At 36.7% G+C, this 13,214-nt stretch overlaps 1 protein-coding gene across 7 annotated transcripts in view; it reads right to left on the bottom strand.

Moving 5' to 3' along the window:
- The window catches only part of LOC113947481 (dynein heavy chain 5, axonemal-like), a 153,602-nt gene that overhangs the window by 39,510 nt on the left and 100,878 nt on the right, over positions 1-13,214 (bottom strand). For 5 of the 7 annotated variants that reach the window (XM_027644062.1, XM_027644063.1, XM_027644064.1 and 2 more), the window contains 6 exons: positions 11,592-11,768; positions 8,081-8,275; positions 5,116-5,271; positions 4,657-4,839; positions 1,579-1,749; positions 698-1,076 (listed from right to left, as the gene is read on the bottom strand). In XM_027644062.1, the coding sequence (XP_027499863.1) occupies positions 698-1,076; positions 1,579-1,749; positions 4,657-4,839; positions 5,116-5,271; positions 8,081-8,275; positions 11,592-11,768 (1,261 nt within the window). Of the gene's footprint in view, positions 1-697; positions 1,077-1,225; positions 1,293-1,578; positions 1,750-4,091; positions 4,250-4,656; positions 4,840-5,115; positions 5,272-8,080; positions 8,276-11,591; positions 11,769-13,214 lie in introns of those variants that run through there. The other 2 variants (XM_027644067.1, XM_027644068.1) reach the window with 2 other exon arrangements.

Raw genomic sequence — 13,214 nt, 5'->3', positions numbered from 1 at the left:
CTCATCATCGTGCCCATTTGCACCTCCAACACAGCTGAGCCACAGCTGAACAGTAAATCAGTTTTTGCCAAACAAACTGAAATATTCAGATGCCAAGTACCTGACTGCACTTATCTTTGTACCAGATTGCACTTATCATATCTTGGAGACCATGGGGTCAACCCCCATTCAATTTTATAAACCTTACTAAAATTTTTCTTTTTCATTGTGTCTACACTGTACTGACATACAGTGGTGGTACAATGTAATACAATATAAGTGTTTTACAACATTTAACAGACTTCCCCTTTTTTATACTGATACATAACCATGGTACAGAGTCCTCATGGATTCACGTGGTTGCTCATCACCCATCAAGAGAGCTTTTGCTTTTTGTCTATAATCTCAGACATTGGTATGTGATAACTTGAAAAAGAGGTAGATGAAAAAGAGACAATAGATTCTCTCACAAAGTAATGGACTTTTTTTTTCCTGTTTTGCTGTGTAAAGAAATTACAATAATCCTCATCTAAGCATTATTTTTATAACAAATTATCTATATTGCTCTTGTTTTGGAAACTTTGACTCTTAATTCCCTCTTAGGCTATATATGCTTTCATTCACCAGTTAAAACCCAGTAGATCCATGAGATATATTGTTAAGGTAAGCACTATCATTAGCAGGCATGTGTGAACAAGAACATTTTTAGAGAAATTACCTTTTATCAATGTCTCAAACTCAGCGTGTGAAATTTTTTTGGCCTGCAAGTCAATCGTCAGTGCCAGAAGCAATGTAAACAGGAATCTGTGATTTTCATACAGCCCTCGAACTGTGTACTTGAAGACTTCATAGGTGAGATGCTCGATTATATATATTACCCTTTTTGCTGTGATCTGAGATTTCCGAGATCTTTCCACTGATAGGTCAAAAATGCCGAGGAACTGCCGTAAGGATGTTTGGTACATGACATTAACTGAGCTCATTTCCACAATTAGGAAATAAAGGATGCTACCACGACCTGCAACAGGACGATACTCTTCACGTGCAGTATTGATTTTCACCTCGGTTTGCATCGCTATGCTTATTTTTTCACTGACCTTAAAATTAATGAAAAAGACCATGAAGATTAAGTTGTGTCACTTGTAGTTTATACTGCACAGGCAAAAAGAAAAGGTTTTGATTAAAACCATACTAGTATTTTCAGCTGAGCTTTGCTTCCCTCTGTCAGTGTTTCAACAAAGACATTGTGTCTTCTTTTGTTACAACACTTAGCACAATGGGAATTGATTCGAACTTACACCTGCAAAATATGCCTGGAATATAAAACAGTATCCAAGTAACAGTTTAATTTTGTAACATTTTATGTAGAAAAATTGCAGTGCTTCCACTACTTATTTGTTAAGAAGTCAGATGTTATATAGTGTCTCTTAACGAAAAAAAATAAACAAAACAAAAAAACCCAGTCCAAAACAAACAAAAAAACCCCAAAACCAAACCAAAACAAACCAAAACCAAACCAAAACAAAAAATACCAAACAAGAACAAAAATCTGTCTACATATAATATATAAATTACAATTACAGTGCATTATAAATTCACCTCTTCTGCTGTTGTTTTAGTGATCTTTAGGACTTCTATTAGAGACTCATCTTCAACCAATGATCCTTCCATACTGGTTAGACGGCAGAGTAGATTATCTTCAAGCTCCTGCATTTTCCTCTTGTTAGATGTCACTTGTTCCATCAGTTTGATTCTTTCTGCCTCCAGTTCCTGTATTCAAAAAATTTCCTTAGAATATTTAAAATTAATTCAAAGAAAGACTCCTTATAAAGAAAACATGATTTCATGCATGTCAGATTGGAGTTTTTCTTGCCTTTTCTGTGAAATACATAAATATTACAAAATATTTCTGTAGTAAAGCAATTTATATGCATACTGAATATATATAAAATTAATTTATATGTACACTGTATTTATTTGATTAATGCAGCATACTGGGGAATGAAAACATTAGAATTACCAAGAAAAGCTTCCTCACAGTAAGGTGTAACTAAAGCCAGTTTCCAATGGGAAGTGACAAAAGCCACATTACATTAAGTACTTAAAATAGGATCAGACCAAGGACATGCATTGTATGGATGGATTTTACAGTGTGAGCCAAGTTGACTGGATGACCTTTTCCATTTCTAATTTCTATGATTCTGTGATTTTGAAAGATACCATCCTCTACTGCTTATAAAATAGGAAATGTTTCAAATATTATTTATGTCATATGGAATTTTTGTGCCATTTCTACAAGACAGACAATGACAAAGGAACAATGACATACAAGTCAGCACAATGCCAAGTGAAATGAGGCATCTATACTGCACAGTCCAACACAGCTCAGGGATACTCTTGCTGGCTACCTTTATTTTATCAATCAAGTCAACCTTCTTGTAAGAAATGGGTAGTTAATAATAGTCTACCTACAGCTATAGCTTCAGTTTATTCTCATTCTTGTCAACATGCCAAGTTAGAGAGAAAAGGAGATGTACAGAGTTATACAGTAGGGGAGGGGCTCTCCCATATTTCAAAGTGACAAATTCCTTTAGTTTCACAAACTTCTGATTTGGAAACCTGTTTGAAATATGGTCTAGGGCTATAGAATGTAGCTTCTATGGAAGCTACAAGTAACTGCATTCCAAAAAGAGGAGAATGACTTAAGCATCAGTCATTCAGTTTTAAATTTTCTGCATTTACTTCTTTTTCTATGCCACTAATGCAAAATAAAAGATTCAAACTACACAAAAGGAATAGTTCTACAGAACACTCAAACATGCACTGAAGCACACTTAAATTCCATGTAAGGACATGTTTTGTTTAATAATAGACACTCTACCCATTCGATTTGTAAGCCTGTAAAAGGTATCTTTTGGAATTAGCAAATATAACAGATGCAAGTCTTGTTTGCAAGTGAATTTCATAATCACATTTGAAACATAAAAAATACTTCTTCTGAGCACAAATAGTGGCAGCAACTTCACTATCAAAGTATAAAAAGATGTTGATAATTTTTTTCATACAGTCACAGGAGCAACTTATAAAGCTGAGAAAAATAAACATTTCTTGGATCATATTTCATTGATCGCTACTGATCTTTAAGAATGTCTTAGTTCCTTTAATCTGTTACTTTAGCTCCAACATAAAATTGTCTCTTTGTAATAAAAAACCTGCTCTTCAGAATCTTTGTTCATATTCTGTTTTTTCTTTGAACCAAATTTATTAGAATCCCATTGGCTCTGGCTATCTACACCATGATGTTCATCTCTTATTGAGACAGAAGAGACACAACAAACATGACGTCTTCATATCTGCTAAAGGGAGAAGTTTAATAAATGTTGATCAGTTGCAACCATGATCCTGTGCAGCAAGTAGTCCTGATACTAATCAGGTACCTTTGCAGCACTCTTTAGTTGATGTAAAGCACTGGATTAATATTTTTCAGTGACCATATTTTTGATCGAAAATGCAGTCTAGGTGTGGTTACATACTTTCAATATGAATTCTGTAGTAGTTTTGTCAAGGAAAAAAACCAAAACCACAGAGCAACGGTACCTCTGTGTGGAGAGAGGAGTTTTAAATGTAGGTCATGAGAAATTTATTTAACTTCTTTCTTGATTTAGACCTCTCTGGCCCATCAGAGGTGAGTAGTTGCTGTTCAATATTGCTTACGTAAACATATATCTACTGGATTAAAGACTAAAATTTTTGCATTCATAGCATTTGTCCCACCCTGTTAAAGCACAGTTTTTTCCCCAGTACCTGCTGTTATAGTTTTTCCATTTTTCATGGAACAATTCACAGGAAGTTTGTGCATAGCAATGACTTTCCAGCCTCTGGTTTTGACTGTCAGACTGAAGGATGAGCACTTAAATTTCAGTCCTTACTTCAGCAAATGCTCATTTGAGCAAAGTGGAAGGGTGTTGGCTGGGGAAAATGACAGCAACACTAAAGCACACTGGTTAGCAAATGCTTTGGGAAGTCAAAAAAGATGGAATGAATTCCCTTAAAGTAGGGAACTGCTCTTGCATGAGCAAGCCTACCTGAGCTACGTACTGAAAGCAGCAGCTCTACTAATCCAAACAGGTTTTTTTCCTCTCACCTGAGAGAGGATTTTCTTCCTTATATTTACTCCCACATAATCAATGCAAATTTCAGTAAGAGCATAGTCAAGTCAGCGTTCAGGGCTCCTTAAGCATCTTTTATCTCCTTGCACACTAGAGTCTGGCTGGCAAAAATAGTTCAAGTTCATAAGCATTTTTTCATGTAATTCAAATTAAGTTTAAAAAGGAATTCAGAAATAAAAGAGATTTCTGATGCAACAAGAAACCCTTGCTATATATGAAGGAATAAGGATATTTTATGTATGTCATGTACATGCTTGTGATGTATTTTTAATGAATAACTTTCTTTCTTCTCTTTCCAAGGCCAGATCTTAAAATAAATGTTTAGGTTCCTCCATTCAATTAAAAAACATCTCCACGTTGTCTTTCAGCAAATGTACAGCCCTTAAACCTTCATTCAAAATTTTGTTCTTGTATTTGATTTCAACCACGATGCTGAATATATTTGCACTCATAGTGCAGACATTGAACAAGCCTTCCATCTATACAGATACTGCAAGCTATTAGATACCTGTTTTTCTGTGATGATGACACGGCCAAGGAGCTGATCTTCCAGCCCTTTCATAGTAACAGTAAAGTCAATCACAGTTGTCCTTGCACTGATTTCTGGAGTATAGACAGGATTAGCCAATTTGGTTGTCATATAGAGGGCAAACCCATTCATCAGATCTACCTCCTTGTCACCTATTTTCACCTGAAAACAGAACATATTACTCAATTTTCAAAAGCTGAATTCAGAAAAAAAAGTTATTTTATCCAATGAAAAATTTATGAACTCTTTTTTTTACATTTTAATTTACACTTTTTAAATTTTCTGCTTAATGGGTAAAAAAATCCTTCAAACAACCCCATGAGTTCACTGCTTATTTTCTAAGTGCTGTAAAGGTCTGAATCTCATCGGTATTCAGACTACCTGATACCCAGTACCTGTCCTATTGGGTTTTAATTTCATGTTTACAATTCATCTTACTTTGAGTGCTGAACCAGATTTTATGAAATTTTTTTCCAAGATGTTATCTAGAGCAGGATCAAGTTCCTCTCCAACATCTTCAATTAACAAAGGTCGGCCAAGGGACAAGCAGTCTTCTATGTGACTTCTGAAGAACTTGTGGTTCATAGCTGTAACCTAGGAAGGTTGATTCACAATACAGCATGCATTTGTAAGCACATAGAAATCAGCATAAAATCTACTGAAACTTAAAAAAATTATACTCATCATGGGATATTTACACAAATGATTACATTTTAGGGACCAACACTTGCCTCTGCTGAAATGAAGTTTTGCTTTGAACTAAACATTTCTTTGTTGTTATCTACTTACTTATTTATCTGCATATCTATCTAATCACTGTAATATCTTAATATCTTTTAAATATTAATGGATTTATGCTTAGAACACTAATGTGAAGTAGGGAAATATTTATGGGGTTTAGACAGGGAACCAGTGTTACATAGGAGGTCTGCTATGCCATCAGATGTTGAATTTCCAATTCAGTTCTACCAGTCTTAAAATTGCTAAAAATCACATAGATTCCTTCTCATTTACTTAAATTTAATATATTTAATGTAAATCTTTGAGATGATAACTTAATAGCCTTTCCAGGCATCTATTAAGTCATGGGTTTGGGGTGGATCTTTCACTAGAAATAGAAATTAGGGCAGACATGTTTTTAAAATAAATCCTTGTCTTACAGGCAATGCTCTTTAAAAAAAAAGCATATTTAAAACGTCTACTGCCACATTACACAGTTTTAAACCAGTATATTATTTAAAAACAAATACTATGTTCCACCACTCTGAACTTTTTGCTTTGTTATAATGTAGCAAAGTTATAATACACCCACACATGTATCTGCCAGAACAGCCTGTTGCCTACATTTTACTCCAAATTAAACTGAGGGGTAAAGCTAATGTATGTGTGACCAACAACATAACCCTAACAAGACCATAGCAAATTACAGCATCCCAGATGTAAAGCCATAATCTAAACACTTGGGTATTTACAGTCTTGATATAACCCTATTCCTCCTGGACTTTACGGGGAAGAACTTGGATTCCTATAACACAGCTGACATCCGAGCCAGGAAGTCTAAAATCCCATAACTGACTGCATTTTCATGAGTAAAAGCTTCCTCTGCATTTAGAGGCCACATATGTGTGTATTCAAAGCCCTGTAAATTTTGAGAGTCCTCAGCAGCTCAGTAGTTAAGCCTCTTTGGGATTCACAAATTTCATATGCTGAATATTCACACATACTGAACACAAGGCAAGACTGGTAGACATTTTTCTCTGGCTCATCTGTCAAATGTCACTTGCAGTGTGTGAATAGTGGGAAGAGAGGAAGTTGTATTTTTATCTACATCTCCTAGTTCCCGCTTCGGTGAGTACATCGTGTAAGATCCTTATGCAATTACTGGACCAGAGAATGGAATGGAACCTGTGTGTTCACAGCCCCCTTCTGCAGGATGCATATGGCAAGTGCAGCCCCTTGGAGGGCACTCAGTGCTCCTCAAGGGAGGGAACAGGAAGTTGCAGCTTGAAGGACACTAGAATTACTGGGGAAAAGGCTCTCCAGTAGGACAAAAAGAGTCAGTGCAGGTCCCTAACTGAAGGAGCTCAGACTGGCAGCTCTCTGAAATCCTGAGTAGGAGATGCAAGTCTCAAGGCAGGTGGAGTATAAGATGCAATTTTCTCTCTATTGTTTCCTGTTGGTTACTTACACTAGCCTCTCCTGATCCAGTATTTGGCAGCCAAAATAAGGTCTGATGTAATTTAGAGGAAGCCATGTTATCTACTGCAAGACAGTAGATTTTACACATTCACAAAATGCCTAAACACTTCTCTAAATACCAGTCATACATTTTAAAGAAGCTTTTCATCATATTTTAGTAAAGACATCCATTTTTCCAAGATCTTTGAATATCGTACATTATTTTTCTGTTTCTTAGACAATACTTGCTGTTTCTACCAATGTTTCTACACCAATTTTTGAGCATATTCAACTCAGCAGAAACTGGATTTGGTGTGGAATTGAATGTTTGGCCTTTTTTAACAGTTCTAGGAAAAGCAGATCTAGGTCAAGCTTTAGAAAGTTAAGGCTTTAGCTAATGACATCACCATGGTGTCATCAGCTCTCTGGATGTCACCATACTTACGTTCATTCTCAGTTTCTTTTTCTCATCCATCACTCTCATTTAGAGTGAAGAGAGTATACCATGGTATACATGTGATAATCTACAATTGTAGACAGACTTGCTGTATTATCAACTCACTCTTTAGTGTCATGCTTGATCTGGCCTGAAAATATGTTATGTATTTAGATTTTTATCATAACCCATCTTATCCTTACTGGTGTAACAAAGCATGGAGAGTCGACTGATTTGAAGGGAGAAAAAAAAGACAATTTTAAATTAAATAGAAGACCTAGATTCCAAACAGGATACACTGCTAGATAGAAAGTAAGGAAGAGGGCTAAATTAAGCAATAAATATTTTTATCACATGCATTTAATCAAGATGCAGTCTAAATTTGGAATTTGCATTTGATACGCCCCAAAGATCACTAGATTTCCATCTTAATTCAGTCTACCATTCTTTTCAGTTCCTCTCTTTTTCTTTTCCGTATTTTCCTCTTAAAATGCTTACCCTAAAATATTATCACCAAGTAGCACCAACTCCCTGATCTTGTCTGGTCCATATTTGCAAGTCTTTTACTTCCCTCTTTGTTTCTCTTTGATTGTGGTATGCAATTAAAAGATTCATCATAAAAATAGATATGGCATAATGTATCTTTCCAAGCCATTTCACCCTGATATTGATTAAAGATTCTGTATCACTCTTGTTTTATTTTCTACCTAACTGTATACCATAAACATGTATCATATATTGTGAAATGACACAAAAATAAAAAAAAAAAATTGTAAATTAACTATTTACCTGAAGTCCATTATTCCTTTCCTTATTTTTAATCCAGATCTTTCCTTGACCTTGTGGATCAATCAGCAAAGGATATCTAGATGCTTTTGTGACAATAATGCCATTCTGAATTGAGAGGTCATCGTTTGGAAGACCCTGGACGTTCCATTCACCCACAGTAGCATTGTCAACAAGCATACCAGTAAGATTCAAGTTCTAACAGAAAATATGTAATTACAAAATTAGTACCAGGTAGAGGAGTTATACTAAAATATCTGATGGATGTGTTTTCTTCTTATTCTGATCATAATGTGTGATAGAGTGCATTTGGTAGTTATTGCTTATTATTTCTTTTCTTTAAAGTTCAGTGGCTAAATCATTGCAGTTGAGCAATAATGAAAGTGAATTCTGTTGAGACTTTGATGTGCATCACAGAGTTTCAGAAAAACTCTGAAGCCAGTTCAATATATAATGACAAACTGATTTTGGTATTAGCAAACTCTTTTCCTGCTAGGTGGAGAGGAACCATCATCTTGTTCGCAAGAGCTTCCACCTGCTGAAAAGTATGTATATGAATACAGGATGGCTTGTGGGAGACTAATAGAAGAAAGAGGAGATGTGCTAATAACCATGAACTATCATGGAAGGTTATTGTTGCTAAGTCAAGACCCTTCAAAGTTTACATATTCTCCTTAAGTTTGATTTGTGCATGTCAACTAACCTGTTTTATTCTATTCACTATGAAAAGTGACTGGCCTCTAAAAAACGTGTATGTGAAGAAAACAGTGCTTAAAAATAACAAACCAAGCTCTCCAATTTAGAAAAGTACCTTACTAAGGATTGACAATTTAAAAAGAATAAAGTTGAAGGGTTTTTTTTATTTGCTCCTTACATTTTTTGTTCAAGGATTCCTATTTGTAAGCTTTCTCTACAAACATACATGTTTGAAAGAAAGACATGAAAGAAAGAAAAAGCCTGCAAGTCCTGCAAAAATCACATAATTCAGCATCTGAAACCCAGAGCAAAACTTCAAATACTGTGAGGCTTGTGATGCAATCATGGAAGTTACTGATACCAGTGGCTGCAAGACTCCAAAGCTTTTTTACCCTTTTGATTTTTTTACTTCTATAATTACTGAAGACTCTAAATGAAGCAACACAAACCATTCTCAGAAGATGGAGAAACTTTAGGAATCCAATTTCCATTTGTGCAAAGGACAGTAAAGCATTTAATAGCCAAATTTTTCAGCAATTGGAATCTAAAACCATATTTAGCTCCTTAAGCAGATGAGTAGGATCTAAACAGCTTTAAATTTTTTCTTATCGCAGCAAGAAGTATCAGTCACCCTGCAACTCCGAAACTTAGCTAATTTAAACGCCTAACTATACAGATAGATAACTAATTTTAAATAGGTCCTTTTAAATTGTTATCCCTAAATCACTCATATGGTCAGTTAATCTGTGACAAAGTAAGGCAGATGTCAAGCCTTTTGCTTGAACTGCAAAGCTGCTATCTTTCCTGTGGTGTGAAGTATCAAGAAAGGCCCATATGCTGCCTTTCGTGAGTAGCTAATTCACTCGAAAAAAATTTAAACTCTCTTCCACCCACTATCAGTGAAATCATAATTCTGTCTTTAATGGGAACTATCTAAACAGAACGGTTATTATGTTTTGAAACTCATTAATTATGGCATTCTCCATGTAACCCAGACATACGGGGGGGAAGAGGGGGGGGGTGGGGAAGAAACACAGAAACAATCAGAAAGTATTCCTCAAATTTTCAAGGATGCAGCTAAGTAGTAACGTGGTCAGAACACCTTCATAGAGGCAGAATTTTACTTCTTTATATCTTGCTTTCTAAGGACACTATACATCCAGTTTATTATCCTTAAATGGAAGAATCTTGACAGATATTCCCCAAGGTAAGTAGCTTTTAAGAACATTTTGTACAGTGAATTTGAGAAAGAGCCTCCCTGGGGAATGTATGTAGGATAACTCCCATACAACACTGGTAAAGAATCTTGCCTGAAACTGCACTGTTCCTGGTACTTTATTAATAAATCCATCTTGGCCTTACGTATTTTTTATAATCAGGAGTTTTCAAAGAGCTTTGCTGGGCAAGTAAGAATAATTCATCTTTGTAATTCATAGCATAAATTGGGTTGGACTGTGAGCTTCACTCTGTCAGGTCAAGGTTAATCAGCATTACAAGAAGCATTATGCACCATCTAACATAAAAAAATAATAAAAAAGAGATTCACAAGTAACTTCTATTAGGTGAACAAACCTCTCACAGCAAAGAGGTCTCCTTAACAGAGGTTTTAAGTGCCAAATCTCACAAAACCTGAAAAGAAGAGGCATCAGTGATCTACTTTTAACTGCTTTGCAATGATCCAGCCACAGCTGTGTACAGGTTGCTCACTAGCTCACAGCACTTTTCAGCAGCTTTGACAGCTGAGAACAGGAGCCATTTGAGCTAAATGCCTCAACTCCCATACTGAGAGTAAGAGAGAGTCCCTGAACTATTTCTCCATTGTTTAACTGCTGAAGAAAACGTACACAAGTATTCACAAAATCAAGTGGAAGACAACATAGTTTTGATTATTATGGCCTAAATTCTGCATTCAGCATGAGTATGTCTTCCAGGTGCAGGGAAGAACATTAGGCAGACCTCCTAAAAGTCACAGAATAGGAACAAGGCTGCTGCTGGCCATGAGCAAAGCCTATGCACTAGAACAGCTGCCAGGTCTGGCACTCTTGAGAAAGACAGTGGTAAAAGGAAAGAATAAGATTCATGTAAAGGATCCTGCCCTGTATCATAGTACCAGCATGCAGGTTGCTCACTTTAATAAACGTAGTATATGAAGAGGCAGGGAACTGAAGCTGCTTGATGGGACCCTAGCTCCTGCATTTTAGACCACCCCTGTCCACACAGACACAGGTCAGTTGAGGAGATGCTGTAATGTCAGACTCACTGGAACAGCCTCACTGGTGGCAAATGTACGTGGGATTTAAAAGCTTAGGCTGGAGCAAGCTGCAGTGATGTAAACCAAGCCAAGTTTTAAGTTAATAATTTCCACAAAATACCTCAAATTAAACTAAAGTAAATGATGTGGGTACATGGCAGAGGATATGGCAGGAGGGTATTTATTGACAATGCACGGAGGTGCAGAGGTAATGTTTCCTCTTATGAAAAGGTAACTATATTCTAAGCTGACAAATTTCACTTTGTTTCCCATATTATCCAATTTCCTCCCAGGGCAGCTGACCTCAGACAGCATCTCTCAGATCTGTCATAGCAATGGTCTACACATCAATCTTGCAATATCTGACAGTATAAAGAGAAACTTCAAACATATTGGTTAACAAGCTCCATTGTCAACTGTTCAGATTTTTTATTTATTAAAAAACTGATGCAATATTACAGCCTGCATATAATCTTTCCAATTATGTACATTTGTGCAATGAAATGCTTGCATATTATTTCTCTTGCAAGGCAAAGAGTAAGGTCAGGACAGAGCATGAACACTTACATTACTGTATGGAATCTTCTCGTTGTCCATTTCTTTCTTCCACAAGTGGAGCAGCAAATTCCTGTACTCCTGATTGAAAGGTCCAGAGTAAGAGAGAAATCCAGTGGCCAGAAGAACATTCCCCACCAAATCGATAATTTGATTTTGAAAGTTTTTGCTGCTTGCTGTCCATCGAAGCTGTACGTAAAATATTATAAAGAAGTTAGATTAAGCAGACACAAAACTAACGGGAACAATCTAATTTAAGAATTTATCTCTTCCTGGTAAATAATTTTTCTTTGAACCAAGAGTATTTTTGACTTTAAATCATTCTTTTCAGAACTAGGAGTTTGCTTGGGAGTGATGGCAACCACCTGACCCAGTGGAGAAAAATCATTTTTGCCAATAAGTTGGCCAAACCAGTAAGAAGTACTTTAAAGGAGGAATGAAGGGACAGGATGACCAACAGTCATGTGAAGAAGAGGAGCATCAGGTTGGCAAACAAAATGTGTAGGGTGGTATAAACAGTAGGGACCTTGTTATCAATAAAATGGTGCTAATGGAGGACCACCCTAAGCATATCCACATAAACAAAGTGCCTATCAGACAGAACGATGGGGACAGCTTTCACACTGTTTATATGAAATTAGCACAGCTGTGCACCTCTCTGAAGTGCTTGTACATGAATTTGCACAGCATGGAGAACAAGCAAGGATTCTGCATGTGGTTGCAGAGCCATGATGTTATGGGGACCATGGGGACATGATGGAAAGACTTCCACAACTGGGGAGCTGCAGCAGCTGCATACAGGCTTGTTAGGAAGGACAGGCCGGGAAGGTGAGTTTTCTTTCACATGAGAGAGCTGCTGCAATGCATGGAGTTCTGCATCTGAGATTCAAGGAGGGACAACATGCCAGTTGAGAGATTATGGGTTAGCATCAGAGGGTAGACCAATATGGGTGATGTGTGTGTGCCTGTTACAGACTATGTGATTAGCAAGAAGTAGATGAAGCCTTTTCCAGGCAATGGGAAGAAACCTTGCATTCACAGGCCCTGGTCTACACGGTGGACTTCAGTCACCTGATATCTTCTGATAGGACAACACAGCAAGATACAAGCAATCCTGGAAGTTTTAAGGATGGCATTGAAAAAAGTTCTGAGCACAGCTAACTGAGGATGTAATGAGGGAAAGGCAGTTAGCTGAACCTCAGACTTGCAGACAAGAAAGAACCAGTCAGGGATGTAAAGTTCAGGGGCAGCCTTGACTGAGAGAATTGAGATTAAGCCTTGAAAACAGATGGTGCAGGGGGGATTTTACCTATGTGTACAAATACCTGATGAGAGGATGTAAAGAGGAAGATACCAGACTCTTTTTAGTGGTACTCTGTGAAAGGACAAGGGGCAAGGGACACAAATTGGAACACAAGAAACTTGAATTAAACACATAAAATATCCCTTTTTTACAGTGAAGTGGTCAAGAACTGGAATAGGTTGCCAATGGCAGTTGTGGAATCTTCAGAAATATTCAAAACCCAACTGAACAATGTCTTGAGCAGCCTGCTCTACTTAACCTTGTTTTGAGTGGAGGGTGAGGGTGTATGTGTTGGATTATATGATCTCCAGAGGTCCCTTCCAATCTCAATT

The sequence above is a fragment of the Corapipo altera genome, unplaced genomic scaffold, assembly GCF_003945725.1.
Source record: "Corapipo altera isolate COAL_440 unplaced genomic scaffold, ASM394572v1 24b, whole genome shotgun sequence".
Lineage (NCBI taxonomy): Eukaryota > Metazoa > Chordata > Aves > Passeriformes > Pipridae > Corapipo > Corapipo altera.
This window is presented reverse-complemented; position numbering and strand designations above follow the sequence as displayed.